Genomic DNA, 24543 nt, shown 5'->3' with positions numbered 1-24543 from the left:
ATGAGAGATTACGATGGAATCACAGCTTTCTTGGGAACATGGGGACCCTTTCAGCGGACAATCTTCTTGGCATTGGCCATCAGCATCCTGCCCAATGGATTTACTGGTATTTATATAGTGTTTGTAGGCGATACCCCGCCACATGAGTGCTTTATTCCTGAGGATTATAATGTCAGTGACATGTGGAGAAATGTGACCATCCCCATGGTGACAACGAATGGTGTGTCACAGCGTAGCTCGTGCTCGAGACTCAAACTGGAGATGGTTAAAAAATACTCTGGCCTGAATATCATTCCAAATGTGGATATCAACGTGAGTGAAATTGAGCTGGAGAGTTGCTTGGACGGTTGGAAATACAGCAAAGAGGTCTACCAGTCAACATTTGTCACGGAGGTGAGAAAAATGTATTGCAAATCACTGCAAACATGATTGACTATTACCAAGCACCTAAAAATGGTGTGTATGATAATAAAAAGAGAATGAAAAGCAAATATGTGCAGGATAAACTTCCAATGCTTACATAAACGAATAATTGCAGTTACAGTCAGAAAGGTGCTATACATCAAAATGTGTCTTGATACAAATACAAGATACTCTAAATTCCATTTTTATTCAACCAAAATACAATATACTTTTGCAAAGTATTGTATTTACATAAAATACAGGTCTATTGAGGTATTTTGTCATTTCGAAAAACACAAAATACATTTGCAAGTGCCACGCATTCACTACAGCAACATTCTCAGCAACAGTAAAAAAATAAAAATAAATTAACGTTTTATTTGCTATGACTGTGAAATGTGCTTGTATGACAACCTTAGTTGAATGCACTGTCTGTTAGTCACACTGCATAAGACCCACTGGGCTAAAAACTGGTACACGTCATTTCAACAAATAAAATCAATGTGATGATGTTGTATCAATGTGGAAAACTGATTGGATTTGCAAAAATCATCAACATAAGGGAATTGTATTTTTTTCCATCCAACTCTTTAACCTAAAACCAATGACATGGTGACATTCTGCTGTGACCAAAATGTAAATGTAAAAATGTACAATTGCACGCTGGGTATTATTATTGACTCTTATCACATCCTAGTGCCATCAGACTTCTGATACCAATGCAGGGTGAAAAGGGTGGTATAGAAAATTATTATGTACTTTCAAAATACAAATGACAGGTCTCGAAAGTATCTTGTTTCAAAATACATTGGATTGTAGTTCAGGTCAGTGAAATACAATGACAAAATGATCAAGTGTAATTTTAAATATGTATTTCAATTACATGTAACAGAAATACTGTTTAGAGGTCGCCCGATTAATCGGAATGGCCGATTAATTAGGGCCGATTTCAAGTTTTCATAAATCGGAAATGGGTATTTTTTGACACACCGATTTGGCCAAATTATTATTATTTGTATTTTTTTACAACTTTATTTAAACTTTATTTAACTAGGCAAGTCAGTTAAGAACACATTCTTATTTTCAATGACAGTGGGTTAACTGCCTCGGTGGGTTAACTGCCTCTAGGTGGGTTAACTGCCTCGTTCAGTGATTTTTACCTTGTCAGCTCGGGGGATTCAATATTGCAACCATACACTTAACTAGTCCAACGCTCCAATCCACCTGCCTCACGAGGAGCCTGCCTGTTATGTGAATGCAGGAAGAAGCCAAGGTAAGTTGCTAGCTAGCGTTAAACGTAATCATAATCACTAGTTATAACAACACATGGTTGATGATATTACTCAATTATCTAGCGTGTCCTGCATTGCATATAATCGATGCAGTGTGCATTTGCGAAAAAGGTCTGTCGTTGCTCCAACGTGTACCTAACCATAAACACCAATGCCTTTCTTAAAATCAATACACAGAAGTATATATTTCTAAACCTGTATATTTAGCTAAAAGAAATCCAGGTTAGCAGGCAATATTAACCAGGTGAAATTGTGTCACTTCTCTTGCGTTCATTGCACGCAGAGTCAGTGTATATGCAACAGTTTGGGCCGGCCTAATTTGCCAGAATTTTACGTAATTATGACATAACATTGGAGGTTGTGCAATGTAACAGGAATATTTAGACTTATGGATGCCACCCGTTAGATAAAATATGGAATGGTTCTGTATTTCAATGAAAGAATAAACCTCTTGTTTTCGAGATGATAGTTTCCGGATTCGACCACATTAATGACCTAAGGCTCGTATTTCTGTGTGTTATTATTTTATAACTAAGTATATGAGTTGATAGAGCAGTCTGACTGAGTGGTGGTAGTCAGCAGCAGGCTCGTAAGCATTCATTCAAACAGCACTTTCATGCGTATTGCCAGCAGTTCTTCGTTGTGCTTCAAGCATTGCGCTGTTTATGACTTCAAGCCTATCAACTCCCGAGATTAGGCTGGTGTAACCGATGTGAAATGGCTGGCTAGTTAGCGGGATGTGCGCTAATAGCGTTTCAAACATCACTCGCTCTGAGACATGGAGAGGTTGTTCCCCTTGCTCTGCATGGGTAACGCTGCTTCGAGGGTGACTGTTGTCGATGTGTTCCTGGTTCGAGCCCAGGTAGGAGCGAGGAGAGGGATGGAAGCTATACTGTTACACTGGCAATACTAAAGTGCCTATAAGAACATCCAATAGTCAAAGGTTAATGAAATACAAATGATATAGAGAGAAATAGTCCTATAATTCCTATAATAACTACAACCTAAAACTTATTATCTGGGAATATTGAAGACTCATGTTAAAAGGAACCACCAGCTTTCATATGTTCTCATGTTCTGAGCAAGGAACTGAAACGTTAGCTTTCTTACATGGCACATATTGCACTTTTACTTTCTTCTCCAACACTTTGTTTTTGCATTATTTAAACCAAATTGAACATGTTTCATTATTTATTTGAGGCTAAATTGATTTTATTGATGTATTATGTTAAGTTAAAATAAGTGTTCATTCAGTATTGTTGTAATTGTCATTATTACAAATACATTTAAAAAATCGGTATCAGCTTTTTTTGGTCCTCCAATAATCGGTATCAATATCAGCGTTGAAAAATCATGATCATCCCTGAGGTTTTCCTGAACTTTCTAATACCTTTCTGATGCAAATCATACCAAAGCATACTTCTTTCAGGCTCACATTTGCCATTACCTGATTTGACATACAGTATATTGTGCTATAACTTTTATTGAGATAATAAGAGTGACTAATAAAGTCAGATTCTAAAGATTCGTCAAATTATTTGACACATTTGTTTCTGATACACCCAAGTGTCCTAAAATAGAAAATTAGATAATCAAATAGCTTGATGGTCTATGTTAATAGTATCTTAAATATGAATCCATTTTATATCATTTATGAATCAATTTGACTTTGTGACTCCTCAACCCCCCTTCTCCGAAGGGTATAGCGGCTCACCCAGTGATATTGTTTTACAAAAGCGGCTCCCTCTGTAACGACTTCTGCCGAAGTCGGTCCCTCTCCTTGTTCGGGGGCGTTCGGTGGTCGATGTCACCAGTCTTCTAGCCACCGCTGATCCACTTTTCATTTTACATTTGTTTTGTCTTAGTCTTACACACCTGGTTTCACTCACCAAATTACCTGTTTATTATTTAACCCTCTGTTCCCCATGTTTGTTTGTGAGTGATTGTTTATTGTATTTCCGGTCCGTCATTTTGTGTGCTCGTGATGTTACTTTGTACAGTTGTCATTTTGAGTAAAAGTACGTTGATTACTCATATTTGCTGTCCTGCGCCTGACCACCAGCTACACACAGGACCCTTACACCCTCAGAAATACTACAGACTACCACTGCCCTACAGGTACAAATCAAAGGATTCTACGTGGCACCTTAAACGGTTCGCCCAAAGGAACAAATGACAGAACTCTGTAACCGGATGGTTCTTCATAACCAACATCATATCGTAGGAAAATGTTATCCTGTCATGTTTTTTGCTAAATGTAAGGCATCAACCCATTAAAGCTTCTGTCAATTAGGCATGCTTCTAGCAAGGCTTTGTGGTGCTAATTGATGCTTATGTCAAAGATGAGCATCAACCCATTAATGCTTATGTCAATACATTGCATTGAATGGGAAAAGTCTCAAACCAATTGACGCGTATATGAATACATTTGCATTTGCAAAGATGAGTGTCACAAGGTTGACACTTATGTCAATATATTGCATTCAGCTAGCGGCCATATTGAATGACGTCGGCAACGAAAACGAGGCTAGTGTGAGAAAATACAGAAGCATCTCCTTCAAGGCAGGCAAATGGACAAACAAATGAGCTGCTGACTAAAGGATACAGCAGACTAAAGGTCCAGACTAAAGGATACAGCAGACTAAAGGTCCAGACTAAAGGATACAGCAGACTAAAGGTCCAGACTAAAGGATACAGCAGACTAAAGGTCCAGACTTAAGGATACAGCAGACTAAAGGTCCAGACTAAAGGATACAGCAAACTAAAGGTCCAGACTTAAGGATACAGCAGACTAAAGGTCCAGACTAAAGGATACAGCAGACTAAAGGTCCAGACTAAAGGATACAGCAATTGGATCGAGTGATAGATCCACGATGTTAAAGGTAAGTATACGATTGTGCAAGGCTTGCCTGCCGCTTGGCTAACGTTAGAGCCATCCAGCACAGTCAAGAGTCTGGTGTCATCAGCAATAATGCTGGCCAATATCATAGGTGTTATAAATGTAAATGGTAATTGTCCATCCTTCAAACGTTCTATCTTTAAATTTCAGCTCACATCATGTGTTGTTTAGCATGAACTGTGTCCTTGTTTTGGTTGTTCTGTAACGTTTGCTATAGTAATTACCACTAACTAATGGCACCGGAGAGGATGGCTGCCGTTTCATGGGCTCTTAACCAACCGTGCTATTTATTTGTTTTTTCAAATTTTTTGTAACTTATTTTGTACATAATGTTGCTGCTACCGTCTCTTATGCCTGAAAAGAGCATCTGGAAATCAGAACAGCGATTACTCACCTTGAACTGGACGAAGAATTTCTCTTTAATGAGACGGAAGAGAGGGATTTACTCCAGACACCCGAAAAGGCCCTCATCCCCGTCATTCACAGGAGAAAGAGATGGAAATGATTTTGGTGCCTTGTGAGAATCGTCCGCCGAGTGGTTAATCTCCCCTTGCCACCCATACTACTGGCCAACATGTATATCCTACTAATGGGACATTAAAAACTGTAAGGTCTTATGTTTCACCGAGTCGAGGCTAAACGACGACATGATTAACATACAGCTGGCAGGTTACACACTGCATTGGCAGGACAGAACAGCAGCCTCCGGTAAGACAAGTGGTGGCGGTCAACAGCTGGTGCACAATACCCAAGGAAGTCTCGAGGTTTTGCTCGCCTGAGGTAGAGTATCAAATGATAAGCTGTAGACCAGCGTATCTACCTAGATAGTTTCCATCTGTATTTTTCGTAGTTGTCTTACATACCACCACAGACCGATGCTGGCACTAAGACCTCACTCCATGAACTGTATACCGCCATAAGCAAGCAGGAAAATTATCATCCAGATGCGGCGCACCTAGTGGTTGGGGACTTTAATGCAGGGAAATCTGACCATAATTCTATCCTCCTGATTTCTGTTTTCAAGCACAAGTGACTCTGTCAATTAAAATGTGGTCAGATTAAGCAGATGCTAAGCTACAGGAGACTATTGACGTCTGCCTGCCCTGACCCCGAGACTGCTTGCCGTTCTGAACATTTTGGACTCTGATCTGGATTACTGACCTCTGTCTGCTTTTGACCTGTCATTTTGCCTGTCCCCTGTTCTACATTTGTTACTTTTACACTGTCTGCATCTGGGTCTTCCCTGAAACGTGATCGTACAGACTGACCATGACTGACCCAGCAGACTCGGTCCAGCTCCGCAACGCCATCTCCTCCCAAGGAGCCACCATTGGAAGGCACAAGGAGTTGCTTCGTGGGTTCATGGAAGGGTTTTAGATTTTGGCCGAACCGCATTACAGAGCGTTGAACACATTGCTGGAGCAATTCCGCGGGTTGTCTGTTAGGCAGCCTACCACGACGGTAACCTCCCAGCCCCTCAGTAACCAGGCTGGTAATAGCGCCACATCCCCGGCCACCCCGGTTTCCCAGGTACCCCGCTTACCTCCCCCGGAACGCTTTGATAGAAAGTTTGGTACCTGTCGGGCATTCCTCGCTCAGTGTTCCCTCATTCCCGAGCTGCAGTCCTCCTCCTTCCCCTCGGACCGCCCGAAGATAGCATACTTTATCATGCTGATGTGCGGGAGGGCTCTCGCCTGAGCAACAGCAGTATGGGAACAACAGTCGGCCTTATGCTTCAGTCTGGAGGAGCTTGTGGTGTAGGTAAAGAACATTTTCAATGCTCCATTGTCTGGGAGACAGGCTGCCCTTAAGTTGCTTTGGCAAGACTCCCGCAGTGTGGCAGACAATGCTGTGTATTTCAGCATGTTGGCAGCTGAGAGTGCCTGGAACCCGGAAGCGCTGTTCGACATGTTCATGCACGGCGTATCGGAGGAAGTATAGGACGAGCTTGCAGCCAGGGGTCTACCAATCGCCTTGACCATTTGGATCGATGGCCAACTAAGGGATTGAAGGAAGCAGAAGAGATTCCGCCCAAGGGGATACCACCTCGTCTCCGAGGCCTCCCGGAAGTCCCCGAAGGCTCCGTTGCCGAGAGAACCCGAGGCTACCTGAGTTCCCCGGAGAGTCTATGAAGTCTGCTGATTCATCTCTTCCCGAACCAATGCAACTAGGTAGAGCTAGGCTGTCTCCAGCCGAATGGCTATACGGGCTTCACACTAAGAGTTGCCTGTATTGCGGGACTACTGGTAATATTGTCTCCACCTGTCCACTAAAAGACCAGGCTCACCGGTAGGAGGGAATACTCTGGTGGGCCGTACAGAGAACTTCTCCTCTCCCTTACTCGCACCCCTTTTCATGCCATTTTGCTGTGGGTGAACGTTAAGACACTAACAGCTTACAGATGGTAGACAATTAAGGTCACAGTTATGAAAACTTAGGACTCTAAAGAGGACACCTTTCTACTGACTCTGAAAAACACCAAAAGAAAGATGCCTAGGGTCCCTGCTCATCTGCGTGAACATACCTTAGGCATGCTGGAAGGAGGCATGAGGACTGCAAATGTGGCCAGGGCAATAAATTGCAATATCCGTACTGTGAGATGCCTAAGACAGAGCTACAGGGAGACAGGACAATCAGCTGTCCGTCCTCGCAGTGGCAGACCACGTGTAACAACTCCTGCACAGGATCGGTACATCCGAACAACACACCTGTGGGACAGGTACAGGATGGCAACAACAACTGCCTGAGTTACACCAGGAACACACAATCCCTCCATCAGTGCACAGACTGTCAGCAATAGGCTGAGAGAGGCTGGACTGAGGGCTTGTAGGCCTGTTGTAAGGCAGGTCCTCACCAGACATCACCGGCAACAATGTCGTCTATGGGCACAAACCCACCGTTGCTGGACCAGACAGGACTGGCAAAAAGTGCTCTTCCCTGATGAGTCGCGGTTTTGTCTCACCAGGGATGATGGTCGGATTCACGTTTATCGTCGAAGGAATGAGCGTTACACCGAGGCCTGTACTCTGAAGTGGGATCTATTTGGAGGTGGAGGGTCCGTCATGGTCTGTGGCAGTGTGTCACAGCATCATCGGGACTGAGCTTGTTGTCATTGCAGGCAAACTCAATGCTGTGCGTTACAGGGAAGACATCCTCCTCCCTCATGTGGTACACTTCCTGCAGGCTCATCCTGACATGACCCTCCAGCACGATAATGCCACCAGACATCCTGCTCATTCTTTGTGTGATTTCCTGCAAGACAGGAATGTCAGTGTTCTGCAATGGCCAGCGAAGAGCCCAGATCTCAATCCCATTGACCACGTCTGGGACCTGTTGGATCGGAGGGTGAGAGCTAAGGCCATTCCCCCCAGAAATGTCAGAGAACTTGCAGGTGCCTTGGTGGAAGAGTGGGGTAACATCTCACAGCAAGAACTGGCAAATCTGGTGTAGTCCATGAGGCGGAGATGCACTGCAGTACCTAATGCAGCTGGTGGCCACACCAGATACTGACTGTTACTTTTGATTTTGACCCCCCTCCCCCTTTGTTCAGGGACACATTATTCAATTTCTGTTAGTCACATCTCTGTGGAACTTGTTCAGTTTATGTCTCAGTTGTTGAATCTTGTTATGTTCATACAAATATTTACACATGTTAAGTTTGCTGAAAATATACGCAGTTGACAATGAGAGAACGTTTCTTTTTTTTTCTGAGTTCATATTCTCTCTAACCCCCCTCACCTGGTTGACTAGGTCTTCACCCTTTGACGAGTACGATCACATATTTGTGATCATTGTTGAGTGGTCCCTGCAGCGTACCATCACAAATATGTGATTGGAACAGTAGCAACAGAACATATCATGTAACAAACTCGTCTAGTCAGCATTGTTGTCTGAAAAGCATCTTAACAATGTTTCGTACTGATGGGAAATAAAGGTCTTCACAACTTTATTCGTAAATTTCAACTTTTATTGTAATTTGTTTTGGTAAACTTCATCATCCAAGCATCACACAGAACACATCCACAGACAAACACATTCAATGAACCAGTCGAAATAACAGGTTGCGCTGACAAAAAAACTAAACATAAGTTATCAACCTAACAGCTAGTCTTGTCTACAATGTACCACATCTCTGGTGAGCACAAGGGAGAAATGTAATGTTGTTTATTAAAGATATGCTTGTCAGCTAAGCTAACAGCAGCTAAATGATTTAATATGGCAGCAGTAGCGGTCAGTGCCATTTCAGATGAGGGAGGACGATTTCTTTCCATGAGCATGGCCTTATTTTTATTACAGCATATTGGATGACTGTCATTCATATTCCATTCACCCAGTTTAATGTAACAGCGATAGGTTTAGGCTACTACATGATACTCAAATTTTCCCTATATCCATCATGAGGTTGCTATAACCTAGCCTATGAATGAAAGTTTGTATGTAGGTGCCCACTGGTCGAGAGACAAATTTGATGTGATAGACAGTAACATTCAATACCGCCTTGCATACTCTTGCCTGCATCTTGCCTGCATTAGTCCAACAGTTGCAAACAATAGTTTCTACTGGACAAATTCAGGTATGTTAATCCCCGTTTTGTTCCGTTTGCTTCTGTTTAAGAAACATTTTTCAACAGAATTGGCGGAATGAATACATGGGTCAATCGTAAACACAGTTCACAGTTTCATAGCAGCCACGTTGTATTCCTTCTCTCATCTATGTTATGCACTCTCCTCCTTTCACCTCTTCTCTTCACTTGTGGACTTCAGTGCACAACACATCAGCTGTATGTCACCAGGCGAAAAAAAACTTTCCAAGCCAACCACTACACACAGTCTACATCGTTGTCACCATATTAGCTAAAGTAACGCCATAGTCAGCATAGCTAATATAAGTAACATATTAGTAAACCCGCTAAAATGATGCAAGAATGTTGCAGTGTACAGTCAGTAAGCAGTTACACTGGCGGGCCCCGGTGGCAATACATTAGTCAAACCAAAAGCTTAGCTTGACTAGGAAGAGTTCCAGTGTTGTGTTGGATAGTCATAGCCAGCTAGCTAACATAGCATCCCTCTGTTTGAGCAGGGTGTTTCAGTAGGCTAAACTCGGTACATTTGCCTAGTGAAACTGAAATTGAAAAAAAATGACAATCTCTCTCTCTCTATTTCTCTTTGCTTCTACTTTAATTTAGGAAGAAATCAATTTGTTAAAAACTGTTCAAAAAAACTGTTTTCTTTCTCTTTGAGTCAACTACTCACCACATGTTATGCACTGCAGTGCTAGCTAGCTGTAGCTTATGTGTCACGTCCTGACCATAGAGAGCCTTTTTATTCTCTATTTTGGTTAGGTCGGGGTGTGACTAGGGTGGGTAATCTAGGTTGTTTTATTTCTATGTTGGCCTGGTATGGTTCCCAATCAGAGGCAGCTGTTTAGCGTTGTCTCTGATCGGGGATCATATTTAGGCAGCCATTTCCCCACTGTTTTTTTGTGGGATCTTGTTTATGTGTATTTGCCTGTGAGCACTACATAGCTTCACGTGTCGTTTGCCCTTTATTGTTTTTGTGCGTTTCACAAATAAAAAGATGTGGAACCTGTTATTAAGACGATCGTGACATTGTGCTTTCAGTACTAGATTCATTCTCTGATCCTTTGATTGGGTGGACAACATGTCAGTTCATGTCGCAAAAGGGTTCTACCTGGAACCAACTGGGTACTCCTATGGGGACAGCCGAAGAACCCTTATGGAACCCTTTTTTCTAAGAGTGTATACAAATATGATTATTCATTGATACCTTTGAAACCAGGTCTAGTTGCGGCCACAACTGCAGCAACCCCCCCAAACGGCTGGCAGTGTATGTTTCTACAAAGCTGTAGCTTCTACAAAGCAACATTGATAACATTAAATGTACTAAAACGTTTTCAAGTCAATTAGTCAGTTTCCCCCCCAAAAAAACTATTACGAATTCCTGCGCCTGTCTCCAATCATTTATACAACGTGACAGAATAACCGACCCTAAATGGAGACAGCTGTTACTGGCCCATCTGACGAAACTTCGGCAGCTGTAACTAGCACATCCGAAGCCGCCGCAACTTCGGCAGCTGCAACTGGCCCATCCGACACTGCCGCAACTTCGGCAGCTGCAACTGGTCCTGACCAACCCACACCACGTTCCTGTGGTCGTCCTCGAGACCGGTGTCATCCCGCTGCGCGTCAGGGGTGGGGTATGGCCCAGAGGAACAGTGCTGGGTTCCGGCAGTGGACATCCTGGACACTTCACTGACCAGGGATTTTCACCATCGGCGCACTGACCAACCCGCACCACGACCATGTGGTCATCCACAGGGCCGGTGACGTAAACCTCCGGAACTAGTACTTAGAATGAGCAGCAGTACCGGGGGAATCCGTGACATTCCGCTGCAACTGGCCCGTCCGACGCTGCCGCAATTTCGGCAGCTGCAACTGATCCATCCGGTGGCGCCGCAACTTCGGCAGCTGCAACTGGCCCTCTGATGCTGACACAACTTCGGCAGCTGCAACTGGCCCTCTGATGCTGACACAACTTCGGCAGCTGGAACTGGCCCGTCCAACGACGCAACTTCAGTAGCTGCAACTGGCCCTGATCAACCCTCCACGCGTTCCTGTGGTCGTCCTCGAGGCCGGTGTCGTCCCACTGCTGGTGCAGCGCGTCAGGGGAAGGGTATGGCCCAGAGGAGTGGTGCTCGGTTCCTGCGGTGGACATCCTGGACACTTCGGTGACCAGGGATTTTCACCATCAGCTCCCTGACCGACCCGCACCACGACCATGTGGTCATCCCCGAGGCCGGTGACGTAGACCTCCGGAACTAGTGCCGACGGCGCCCTGACCGACCCGCACCGTATCCCTGTTGTCGTCCCCGAATCCGTTGACGTTCCGCTGCCCTGTCAGCGTGTCTGGGGGGGTACTGTCACAGATTCCCCCGGTACTGCTGCTCATTTCAAGCACCAGTTCCGGAGGTCTACGTCACCAGCCTCTAGGCATCACTGAACTGTCTCATTACGCACACCTGGTTCCCATTCCCCCCTGATTAGTAATTGTATATATGTGCCCTCTGTTCACCATTGTCTTGTCGGTTATTGTTCCCATGTGCGTTGGTCTGTGAGTACCTGTGCTTTGTTGTTTCGGCTTTCGTGCTGCATGTATTGTGCACTTGTTATTACGTGTCTCGCCCTGTGTAGTGTATTGCGAGTCTCGTTCCGTGTATTTAGTAGAGTTTTTCGTCGATGTGTTTTTGTATACGCGTTTGTTTTGGGCTTCGTCCCGTGCCTTTTCGTGGCATGTTGTATATTTTGGGTGGATTATTAAACCCCCCTATTACGAATTCCTGCGCCTGTCTCCCAATCATTTATACAACGTGACAGGCAGTGTATGTTGCAGTTGTACTGCAATTACTGCATCCAGAAACTAACTGATGTGTTACTATGTTGTCTTGTCATCATTTTGCAATTCTACTGTGATTATTTTTGCAGTTACAGCATTCAACAGTTACTGGAATTCAGAATAACAGTTACTGCACAGTAACTGCAGTTTCACTTTTTGTAAAAGGGTAGAGAAAATACACTTGTGTAAATGAGGAAATATGTGTATTTTGCAGTGGGATGTGGTGTGTGATAACGCGTACAAAGTTCCTTTGACCACATCAATTCACTACTTTGGTGCGCTTGTGGGAACATTCATCTCTGGCCAGATGTCGGACAGGTCAGTACTGTATCCTGTCATACTGTATACTCTCATAATGTGACCCTCAGTGCTAATGGAGAATCATGTGAGACGTGACCTTGCATTCTTTTCCATCAATAGGTTTGGAAGAAAGCCAGCACTCTTCACTACTGTAATAATCCAGAATGTGGCCACATTCGCACAAATATTCTCCCCAAACTGGGAGGCATTCAGTATTATTATCTTCTTTGTTGGTGCTGGATCAGTCTCCAACTATGTCATAGCGTATGTTCTTGGTAGGTTGAAAATAAGCATTCCTTGTAACTACAGTATCTCGTGTCAATTTACTGAACTTGCATATCTGGTCCTAGGGACAGAAATACTGAGCCCTGGAGTTCGAGTGGTATTCTCCTCTCTTGGAGTGTTCCTGAGCTCAGCGATTGGCTACATGTTAATGTCACCTGTGGCATACTTCATCCGTGAGTGGAGGTGGTTGCTGGTGCCCATGGCAGGCTCTGGACTCATATACATGCCTCTATGGTGGTAAGCACAATTGATCCCCACAAAAATGTTTTTCCCGCAAAACTTTCTACTTAGTCAATGATCTGTGGCCTCTTCTTTCAGCAAGGTACATTACTTATTGCATACTTCATTAGCCTGACTGCACAAAGGGCTTCAGTTTAGTTTTTTTATGACTGTGTATGAATTGGTATAGGGTCATCCCAGAGTCTCCCAGATGGCTGCTCTCTCAGGGAAGAGTTGAGGAGGCTGAGGCCATACTGAGAGACGCTGCCAGGAGGAACAGAGTTGAAGCCCCAGAGGTCATCTTCACTCCCTCAGAGGTGAGCTAGCTTACTTAGCTACAGTTTAGCTAACGTCATGTCATAAAATAAACTTCCTAAGGATATGGAGTAAAACAAAAAACATCCACAGAAGAATTACAAAAGTGTTTATGTCTTTGAATCTGCTGTAAAATATATATTTTAGGTACCAATCCAGTTGAAGTCAAAGTCCTTTTTGCTGCAGTACATAACCTGAATGAAGTAGATCAACCAATGGTAAATCACTTGAGAGGCTAATGCATTCCTTCCTGTTTTATGGCGTAATCCAGGTCATTCATCAGAATACTCTAGTTAAAGGTTCCTGATGTGTTTTAACCAATGCAGTGAATCACTGCAGAATAACAAACGTGAGATAGATGGTGGACTCTGTGCTAATGGAGATATAAGGATATGCAGGTAATAGAATGCAGGGGCAACCTTCCCATTCATCACCATCTCTAAGACATGTCTTGAGACGTATGAATGCAGCTGCCACTGTATTGAAGACATTGTACGCAGTGTATCATAGTGCACTGCGCTTTATTACGCGCGATATGTTGGCTGGCCCTCTTTGAAGTCTCAGACTGATGCATTAAACTGTTTTTGTTGATAAAGCCCTCCTGCTTAACTTTCTTCATTGTTAACTTAAAGACGTTCTGTACAGGATGCCAGACCCGGTCTCAGGGATGACTAACTCTGGAGGTCCCCCTTCATTTTCCAATGAGTTTGGTATATCTGCTCTTAGTAATAAAAAAATGCATCATTGTCACGCCCTGACCTTGGATATCTCTGTTTTCTATATATTTTGGTTAGGTCAGGGTGTGACCAGGGTGGGTACTCTAGATTTTTTATGTCTAGGGGTTTTTGTATGTCTATGTTGGCCTGATATGGTTCCCAATCAGAGACAGCTGTTTATCGTTGTCTCTGATTGGGGATCATAGTTAGGTAGCCATTTTCCTCATTTGTGTTGTGTGATCTTGTCTATGTATAGTTGCCTGTCTGCACTATTTGTATAGCTTCACGTTTGGTTGGTTGTTATGTTAGGTGAGTTTCAGTTTATAAAAATTGTACATTGTATTTTGATGTGTATTGCGGTGCTATACAGGGCTCATCTGGAATAGAGACCTTGGTCTCAGCATTGACTCCCTGTCAATGTAAAGGTTAGATAAATCAAAATGTAAAAAATGTCTTAAATATATAAGACATCTTAGAACTAAGACACTAACTCAGTTACATTTTTTATTTGGGGCTATGGCAGTCAATTGAAAAAACAGTATTTCTGTCTTCTCAACTCACTATCACATACTTTTAATGTGGGGCTAAGACAGTCAATTTCAAATTAGTCTGACATAATGTCTCATATCTCACCACTACTAATGAGATGGGTGCGTTTGATGCATGTCGGGTCGGAGCTTCTCAAAGTAAGGGGGCGTGGTCGACAGTACGCACCTCATCTCTGCAGTCACATTCAACCTGGATTGATATTTGGTTTTAATGCAGACGAGAGCACTGAATCCAGCTTCACACAGATACTGTATGAGCTGACGAAGGGTACCAGGACTTTTAATGCTCACAAGGAGACTGCAGGGTATTCCCTTTGAGTCAGGAACCAAAACTCCTCTGTCGTGACCCGTGAATGTGTCATAAAGTAACCGACACCGCCACCTGGTGGAAAGTTTGCGCACCAGGACTCTAAAGATTCAGGTTCAATCAGTGGCCAGTTGGGAACCACATCAGTGACCAAAAACACAAGGAGGCAGAGCTTCAACAAACAGTATAGATTTTTGGGGGGAACCGAGGTAGGTACAAATTTAGGCCACACACTAATAGCCGAAAGGGACATTTTATTCCACAGAAAGAGAAAGGTCTTTCTCCAGTTTAGGGGTGGGGAAATCCATTCATGGTTTTCATTCTGCTCTGTCCATTCCAGAAACACCCCCTGTGGGTTAGGCCTGTAGCACAAATAAATTATGTGCAGTACAATGCCACACATTTAACTTTGCATATATGGTTAGAATAAACCAGAGTCTACTCATTAAAATGAGAAATCCGTTCATTAAAATCCAGTCCAATGGAAAAGAGTTCAACTGTGAACGTCCCTGTTACTCCAGTCTGTGTTTTCCATCAATGATGTGGCCAGAGCTCCGCCCCTTTTCCAGTTTCTGAGATCCTCCCCCTTAACCCACCTTCCTCTACTTTCTTCACTGCCTCAGCATATGACAACTTCTGCTCTACTCTAACCCTGGAAACCTCAACCTGCCTCTCTTGCAAGAGACATTTTTGATCCCCAGCTCCATGGGCACCCCTACAATTAACACATTCCACTACTTTCCCCAATACTACACATTCCTTTGTCTCATGCCCTTCTGCACATTTCTCACACCTTGGAGGACCCTCCCTCCTACACACTGCTGCCACATGCCCATACGCTTGACACCTGTAACATCGTAATGTATTCGGCACATACGCTCGTATAGGATAACTTATATCCTAACTTCACCTTGTCAGGCAAAGAATCAACTTAAGAACAGACATTGACTCTTCTGTTTCCCCACTCTCGCCACCCTGTCTGTGTCACATCAAACGACGAGCATCACATACACAGGGAATCTTTGCCGTCAGCTGGTCAACGTTTATATCTACTGCTACCCCAGTTATCTTTCATTGGTTCCCTTTTCTTGCCCCCATTCGGTTTGACTTCGAGCACATTCTTCCTCTGCCCAGCAGAAACACAAATCACACAAAATGCGCACACAAAAAAAAAGAGTGAGAGCAAGCCATTTCCTGGTAGAATTCAAAGCATTTTATTTAGTCATATCATGACTCTCCTCCCCTTTTCGCCGCCTGTCCTCGGGTGCACTTTGCACCTACTTTAGGCCCATTTATTTTTCTCACTATTGGAGTTGGGAGGGGTGTCTTCTCATGTTCCTCCTTGGTGACCGTCTGGGGTATTGGACATCGGTCTGCCCCTGGTTCTCCACCGGGGTCTCTCGTCGAGGGCATGCTCTGGAGTACCTTCCTCTGTTCCATAGCATCAGCTATTGATAAGACTCAGGCGGCAGGGTAGCCTAGTGGTAGCCTAGTGGTTAGAGCATTGGACTAGTAACCGAAAGGTTGCAAGTTCGAATCCCCGTAGCCGACAAGGTACAGATCTGTCGTTCTGCCCCTGAACAGGCAGTTAACTCACTGTTACTAGGCCGTCATTGAAAATAAGAATTTGTTCTTAACTGACTTGCCTAGTAAAATAAAGGTTAAAAAAAATAAAAAATTAAAAGACATGGTTTGGATTTGACCATATTTCCCTTCAGAGCACACTGGCTTAATCTTCCTCTGGGCATCCTTCCCCACTTTTCCACAGGCAGAGGTAGATGTTTCAGGGGGTAGACTCACCAGGTCCTCTATGGATTTATGAAAAGTTTTATTGCACACATGTACAGGTTAAGATGTTACACCCACCTCGACTGCCCTTTCTTTTTCTGTGTGCATCTTGGCCATTCCAACATGGCCATTTCTCCCATGGATTTGGCTGCATACTGATGCTTTTCTGGGTCCAAAACCCGACGAGTGAGTACCCCATCTTTGAGCTTTAGACTAGCCCTCTCCAATAGGAGGTGGCGCACAGCTGCAGTCTCCCAGTTATTTTCTCCATCGGAAGGTCTTGCCCCTTGGGCATATGGGTGTCGATGTCTGAGGGTGGGATCTCATTCTTGTAGCTCCTCCCAGTGCTCAGGGTCCTGGCCCATTTCGACAATGTTCACCATGGTTGGTTCTGTTTGACAAATGAGAGGCACCAGAGCATCCCAACATAATCCAATGACATTCCTTCCTAATATGGGTAGATTTCCAGGGTTATGAATTTCATTTCTTGAAATCACAATTTCTCTGTTCCTCAACACCAAGGTCCCCACCTTTACCTCTGCCAGCACATACCCTACATAGGGGATTTGCAAACCATTTTCTGCACTCAACGTCAGCTGACCAAGGTCCTCCTTGGGGCCAATCTCCTGTGAGGGTGTTAAAACAAGCTTCTGTCATCAGGGCAAGTTGAGATCAAGTAATGATTAAAAGGTTCACATTTCTTCCATTTGAATGAGTTCAACTTCAGGATATGTGCCTACCAAACTTGGCCAGTAGGTATAGTCTTGCTTGGGCCCTTCAAGCCTTCTCCTGTCATAGTTGCCGCTTCAGTTCACGTCAAAAAATATACAATCATACTGTATATCCATTGTTTTTGTAAAAAATTGCTCAAGCCCATTACATTTGGTTGGGAATCATTGATGGACAGCAATAAGTCAACCTTGCCTCTGATTTTCAATTCTTGCCCTGACTTCTAATGAGGCCATATCACCCTAAATGCAGCATGGCCAATGCAGACGTCAGATTGACCATACATCCAGATGCACAATGCACTTCTCTCTCCAGAATGTGCGCTCTACCGCCAATCTGTACACATTCGTTGTTTCACTGCATTGTGTGAATTGTTTGCATTTGATTGTTAGTGTCTATCAATTCCCCATTACATATATCACCAGTAGTACATTCACAGTTAATTCATATAATTTCTAGTCTACAATGTTTGTTACCTTGGTTACGGTTACGGTTTAGTTTTAATGCGTTCAATATTATTATTCCAGTCTTCCTGTTCTCATTGTCGGAGTGGACACATTGTTTGCAGAGTGCACAAACTATGCTACACTTGTGAGAAGGTTTTGGGTTTATTTCATTCCATTTACGAGTTCTGTCAATTTAGTCATTGTCTTTGTTTGGAGCGTTCCTATCAATGTTGAGAAACACAGACGCATTGAACTAGGCCTATAAGCTACAGTACCTGGCTCGCGGGCAAATTTAGACATATACATGTATCCATTTGGGGATCTGATAGTATTTCTGATTGGTTTAATGACCTGTGGAGCTTCTCAAAGTAATGTTTTCTTCGCCTTAAACAGCAAGCAAACAAAGTGTGTTTTTACCAGGGGCGCAACTTTCACTGGGGGCAGGGGTGACATGTCCTCCCCACATTCTGAAATTGCATTTTTGTCCCCAACAGTTGTATCATTTGAATGTGATACAAAACAAGGGAAGTGCTTTTGGACCATGCAGACACCTCTGAGAGGTCAGGTAAAATTGTATGTCCCCCCCACATCTAAAACCAATGTTGTGCCCCTGGTTTTTACATCACTTGAGATGTTTTTACATCCATTTTTACATCCATTGAGAATTACAATAATTCCTCAATGTATTAGAACAATCTTTCCAGCTCTCTCCCTTTTGATAGCCACTCAGCGTGAATGGGAAAAATGTCATGTTCTGATCCAGTGGAAACGTCATACAATAGGCTTCTCATCAGTGCTTAGTTGATTATTGGAATCATCTGTGTAGTGCTGGGACAAACACCCCCAAAAAATATTATTTTTTATTTCACCTTTATTTAACCAGGTAGGCTAGTTGAGAACAAGTTCTCATTTGCAACTGCGACCTGGCCAAGATAAAGCATAGCAGTGTGAACAGACAACACAGAGTTACACATGGAGTAAACAATTAACAAGTCAATAACACAGTAGAAAAAAAGAGAGTCTATATACATTGTGTGCAAAAGGCATGAGGAGGTAGGCGAATAATTAAAATTTTGCAGATTAACACTGGAGTGATAAATGATCAGATGGTCATGTACAGGTAGAGATATTGGTGTGCAAAAGAGCAGAAAAGTAAATAAATATAAACAGTATGGGGATGAGGTAGGTAAAATTGGGTGGGCTATTTACCGATAGACTATGTACAGCTGCAGCAATCGTTTAGCAATTGCTAAAGCGATTCAGCGATTTTTGCAATTCGTTCCAGTCACAGGCAGCAGAGAACTGGATCGAAAGGCGGCCAAATGAGGTGTTGGCTTTAGGGATGATCAGTGAGATACACCTGCTGGAGCGCGTGCTACGGGTGGGTGTTGCCATCGTGACCAGTGAACTGAGATAAGGCGGAGCTTTACCTAGCATGGACTTGTAGATGACCTGGAGCCAGTGGGTATGGCGACGAATATGTAGCGAGGGCCAGCCGACTAGAGCATACAGGTCGCAGTGGTGGGTGGTATAAGGTGCTTTAGTAACAAAATGGATGGCACTGTGATAAACTGCATCCAGTTTGCTGAGTAGAGTATTGGAAGCTATTTTGTAGATGACATCGCCAAAGTCGAGGATCGGTAGGATAGTCAGTTTTACTAGGGTAAGTTTGGCGGCATGAGTGAAGGAGGCTTTGTTGCGGAATAGAAAGCCGACTCTAGATTTGAAAATGTACACCCCTTGGGGTCCTGAGGACCTAGTTTGGGAAACACTGCTCTATTGAATATCAATATACAAAATCTCAATCAGGGGTTTTTCATAACTTTATTTGTTTTAATAAAAATGTGTTATCTTGTTATTATCATTATAATAATAGATACATACTGATTGTACAAAACATTAAGAACCGCTGCTCTTTCCATGACATAGACATACAAGGTGAATCCACGTGAAAGCTATGATCCCTTATTAAAGACTTGTTAAATCCACTTCATTCAGTGTAGATGAAGGGGAGGAGACAGGTTTATGAAGGATTTTTAAGCCTTGAGACAAATGAGACATGGATTTTGTATTCGTGCCATTCAGAAGGTGAATGGGCAACCCAAAATGACTGCCTCGCCTGGTTCACCAACTCTTTCTCAGAGAGAGTTCAATGTGGCAAATTGGAGGGCCTGTTGTCCGGACCTCTGGCAGTCTCTATGGGGGTGCCACAGGGTTCAATTCTTGGACATACTCTTTTCTCTGTATATATCAATGATGTCGCTCTTGCTGTTGGTGATTCTCTGATCCACCTCTACGCAGACGACACCATTCTGTATACATCTTGCCCTTCCTTGGACACTGTGTTAACAAACCTTCAAACGAGCTTCAATGCCATACAACACTCCTTCCGTGGCCCCCAACTGCTCTTAAATGAAAGTAAAACTAAATGCATGCTCTTCAACCGATTGCTGCTCACACCTGCCCGCCCGCCTGCCTAGCATCACTACTCTGGACGGTTCTGACAACTACAAATACCTAGGTGTCTGGTTAGACTGTAAACTCTCCTTCCAGACTCATATTAAGCATCTCCAATCCAAAATTAAATATAGAATCAGCTTCCTATTTTGCAACAAAGCCTCCTTCATTCATGCTGCCAAACACACCCTTGTAAAACTGACTATCCTACCGATCCTTGACTTCGGCGATGTCATTTACAAAATAGCCTCCAACACTCTACTCAGCAAATTGGATATAGTCTATCACAGTGCCATCCGTTTTGTCACCAAAGCCCCATATACTACCCACCACTGCGACCTGTATGCTCTCGTTGGTTGGCCCTCGCTACATATTCGTCACCAAACCCACTGGCTCCAGGTCATCTGTAAGTCTTTGCTAGGTAAAGCCCCGCCTTATCTCAGCTCACTGGTCACCATAGCAACACCCACCTGTAGCACGCGCTCCAGCAGGTATATTACAATGGTCATCCCCAAAGCCAACACCCCCTTTGGCCGTCTTTCCTTCCAGTTCTCTGCTGCCAATGACTGGAACGAATTGAAAAATCACTGAAGCTGGAGACTTACATCTCCCTCACTAACTTTAAGCATCAGCTGTCAGAGCTGCTTACCGATCACTGTACCCGTACACAGCCCATCTGTAAATAGCACACCCAACTACCTCATCCACATATTGTTTTGTTTTTTTTGCACCCCAGTATCTCTACTTGCACATCATCATCTGCACATCTATCACTCCAGTGTTAATGCTAAGTTGTAATTATTTCTCCACTATGGCCTATTTATTGCCTTACCTCCCTAACCTTACTACATTTGCACACACCGTACATAGATTTCTCTTGTGTTTTTGTCGCACTGCTTTGCTTTATCTTGGCCAGGTTGCAGTTGTAAATGAAAACTTGTTCTCAACTGTTCTACCTGGTTAAATAAAGGTGAAATAAAAAAATATATATATAAAATTCTAAAGATTTAAGTGCCTTTGAACGGGGTAAGGTGGTAGGTGCCAGGGGTATCAGTTTGTTTCAAGAACTGCAATAATGGCCTCCCGGATGGCGCAGTGGTTAAGGGCGTTGTACTGCAGCGCCAGCTGTGCCACCAGAGACTCTGGGTTCATACCCTGACGAATTGAGGCTATTCTGAGGGCAAAAGGGGGTGCAACTCAATATTAGGAAGAAGCATCTAATGTTTCTACATTCAGTGTATATATATATATACCACTCCACACATTTCTTGTCAACAAACTATAGTTTTGACAAGTCGGTTAAGACATCTACTTTGTGCATGACACAAGTATTTTTTCCAAAAATTGTTTACACACAGATTATTTCTCACAATTCCAGTGGGTCAGAAGTTTGCATACACTAAGTTGTCTGTGCCTTTAAACAGCTTGGAAAATTCCAGAAAATTATGCGATGGCTTTAGAAGCTTCTGATAGGCTAATTGACATAATTTGAGTCAATTGGAGGTGGACCTGTGGATGCATTTCAAGACCTACCTTCAAACTCAGTCCCTCTTTGCTTGACATCATGGGAAAATCAAAAGAAATCAGCCAAGACCTCAGAAAAAGATTGTAGACCTGCACAAGTCTGGTTCATCCTTGGGAGCTATTTTTAAATGCCTGAAGGTACCACGTTCATCTGTACAAACAATAGTACGCAAGTATAAACACCATGGGATGCGTTCTGTCTCCAAGAGATGAACATACTTTGGTGCGAAAAGTGTAAATCAATCCCAGAACAACAGCAAAGGACCCTGTGAAGATGCTGGAGGAAACAGGTACAAAAGTATCTATATCCACAGTAAAACAAGTCCTATATCGACATTACCTGATAGGCCGCACAGCAAAGAAGAAGCCACTGCTCCGTAACCGCCATCAAAAAGCCAGACTATTGTTTGGCCATAATGACCATCGTTATGTTTACAGGAAAAAGGGGAAGGCTTGCAAGCCGAAGAACACCATCCCAACCTTGAAGCACAGGGGTGGCAGCACCATGTTGAGGGGTGCTTTGCTGCAGGAGGGACTGGTGCACTTCACAAAATAGATGGCATCATGAGGCAGGAAAATTATGTGGATATATTGAAGCAACATCTCAAGACATCGGTCAGGAAGTTAAAGCTTGTTCGCAAATGGGTCTTCCAAATGGACAATGACCCCAAGCATGCTTCCAAAGTTGTGGCAAAATGGCTTAAGGACAACAAAGTCAAGGTATTGGAGTGGCCAACACAAAGCCCTGACCTCAATCCTATAGAACATTTTTGGGCAGAACTGAAAAAGTGTGTGCGAGCAAGGAGGCCTACAAACCTGACTCAGTGACACCAACTCTGTCAGGAGGAATGGGCCAATATTGTGGGAAGCATGTGGAAGGCTACCCAAAATGTTTTACCCAAATTAAAACATTTAAAGGCAATGCTACCAAATACTAATTGAGTGTTTGTAAACTTCTGACACACTGGGAATGTGATGAAATAAATAAAAGTAAAATAATAAATACATCATTCTCTTTACTATTATTCTGACATTTCACATTCTTAAAATAATGTGGTGATCCTAACTGACCTAAAACAAATTATTTTTACTAGGATTAAATGTCAGGAATTGTGAAAAACTGAGTTTTAATGTATTTGGCTAAAGTGTATGTAAACTTCTGACTTCAACTGTGTGTGTGTGTGTGTGTGTGTGTGTGTGTGTGTTAAAATGTTGTCAAGCGCTTTGCATTGCATGTCTTCATGACGACATGGCACAAAATGTCATGGTGTGTAATGAGACACGGTCCATGTCTCAAGACAAGTCTTAGAAATGTGTTTTAAGATGACTCAAGACATCTTGAGACACAGGGGATGGCTGGGTATGAATTTACTCTTAACAAATGTCAACCATTATGCATTTTGCTTTTAAAAATGATGTATCCTGATGATGACTTACCCACATATCACCAGGTAGAAGATGCTCTGACCATGAAGGACATGAAACACAACATTCTGGATGTGATGAGGAGCAGCAACATGCTCTCAATCACAGTTATGTGTTCCCTTCTGTGGTAAGTCCTAGCAGCTGAAGTCCTAAACAATATCAATGGCCCTGAAAACGGCTTTGTTTGTGCCTGTTCATCATGCTCAATAGGCTCTGTATGTTTGATTTCCCTTCTCTGCAGGATGATAATCTCCTGTGGTTACTTTGCCCTGATTTTGAACACAAACAACCTCAATGGAAATCCCTATATCAACTGCTTCCTTTCTGGAGTTGTAGAAGTGCCCGCCTATTTCATCGCCCTGGTGCTTCTCAAATACTGTTCCAGACACTTATGCCAGTCCTCCACTCTCTTCCTAGGTGGCACTGTTATTCTCTTCATTAACATTGTCCCAACAGGTAAAATTAATTGACAGTCTCAGAGGGAGTCTCATTTACAGATATTTATCACCCAGTTTACACCTGGCTGTCTCTCTATGTTTCAGATCTCCCAGGAGTGGCAATCTTTCTGGAGATGGTGGGGAAGTTTGCCATCACCGCAGCATTCTGTGTGGTGTACGCCGTCACGTCGGAGCTCTTCCCCACCGTGGGTAGGAACATGGCTATGGGGACGTGCTCCATGGCAGCACGCATAGTCACCATCCTCTCCCCCTTCATCATCTACCTCGGTAAAACCTGACTCATGGTCCCTTTCTTTGATCAGTGGAGATGAACAAGATTGACAATGTCTCTCACTGTGAATTTGCTTTGCTGATATTCAGACCCCTCCCTTGGTACTGAAAACATCTTGATTTTGTTATTTGCAGGAAATTACTACAAGTACCTCCCATACATAGTTATTGGTAGCCTGGCAATATGTGGGGGTCTGTGCTGCTTCATTTTACCTGAGACATACGGGAGGGTGTTGCCAGAAACCATCTCACAGATGCAACAAATCAAAGGGTGAGTTTGACTGTCCGTCCTTCTTTATGTCCATCCGTATAAAATATGAATGAAGAATTGTTTCAAATACGTGTTTTTGTCTGTTCTACAGGTGTCGATGCAACACAGACCAAGATACCAAAAACGTTGATAGCAAATCTGAGTTTCGGGAAGGAGTCTAAATTGTGAATCTTGTTCTACAATACAATTGTTTTCTCTTGGATGTGTATTAAAACTACAAAACAGTATTCTGGTTTGAAATTATTAGCTATCTTTTACTTTATGAAATTGTACAGTGCATTCGGAAAGTATTCAGACCCATTGACTTTTCCACATTTTGCTACATTACAGCCTTATTCTAAAATTGATTAAATTGTTTTTTTTTCTCTCATCAATCTACACACAACACCCCATAATGACAAAGCAAAAACAGTTGTTTTTTTTTGTTGAAAAAGATATCAACATATACTGAAATATGATATCTACATAAGTATTCAGAAC

The 24543-nt window shown here is 43.2% G+C and overlaps 1 protein-coding gene across 1 annotated transcript; it reads left to right on the top strand.

The window, feature by feature from the left end:
* Positions 1 to 24282, top strand: LOC109892168 (solute carrier family 22 member 4-like). Its single transcript, XM_020484603.2, has 10 exons — positions 1 to 393; positions 12220 to 12323; positions 12426 to 12580; positions 12656 to 12827; positions 13000 to 13126; positions 23091 to 23191; positions 23306 to 23520; positions 23607 to 23789; positions 23928 to 24063; positions 24155 to 24282. Exons 1-10 carry the CDS (start codon positions 1 to 3, stop codon positions 24222 to 24224), a joined length of 1656 nt encoding a protein of 551 aa, XP_020340192.2. The 3' UTR covers positions 24225 to 24282.
* The last annotated feature ends 261 nt before the right edge of the window (positions 24283 to 24543 follow it).

This window comes from Oncorhynchus kisutch, linkage group LG6, assembly GCF_002021735.2.
Source record: "Oncorhynchus kisutch isolate 150728-3 linkage group LG6, Okis_V2, whole genome shotgun sequence".
Classification (NCBI taxonomy): Eukaryota; Metazoa; Chordata; class Actinopteri; order Salmoniformes; family Salmonidae; genus Oncorhynchus; species Oncorhynchus kisutch.
This window is presented reverse-complemented; position numbering and strand designations above follow the sequence as displayed.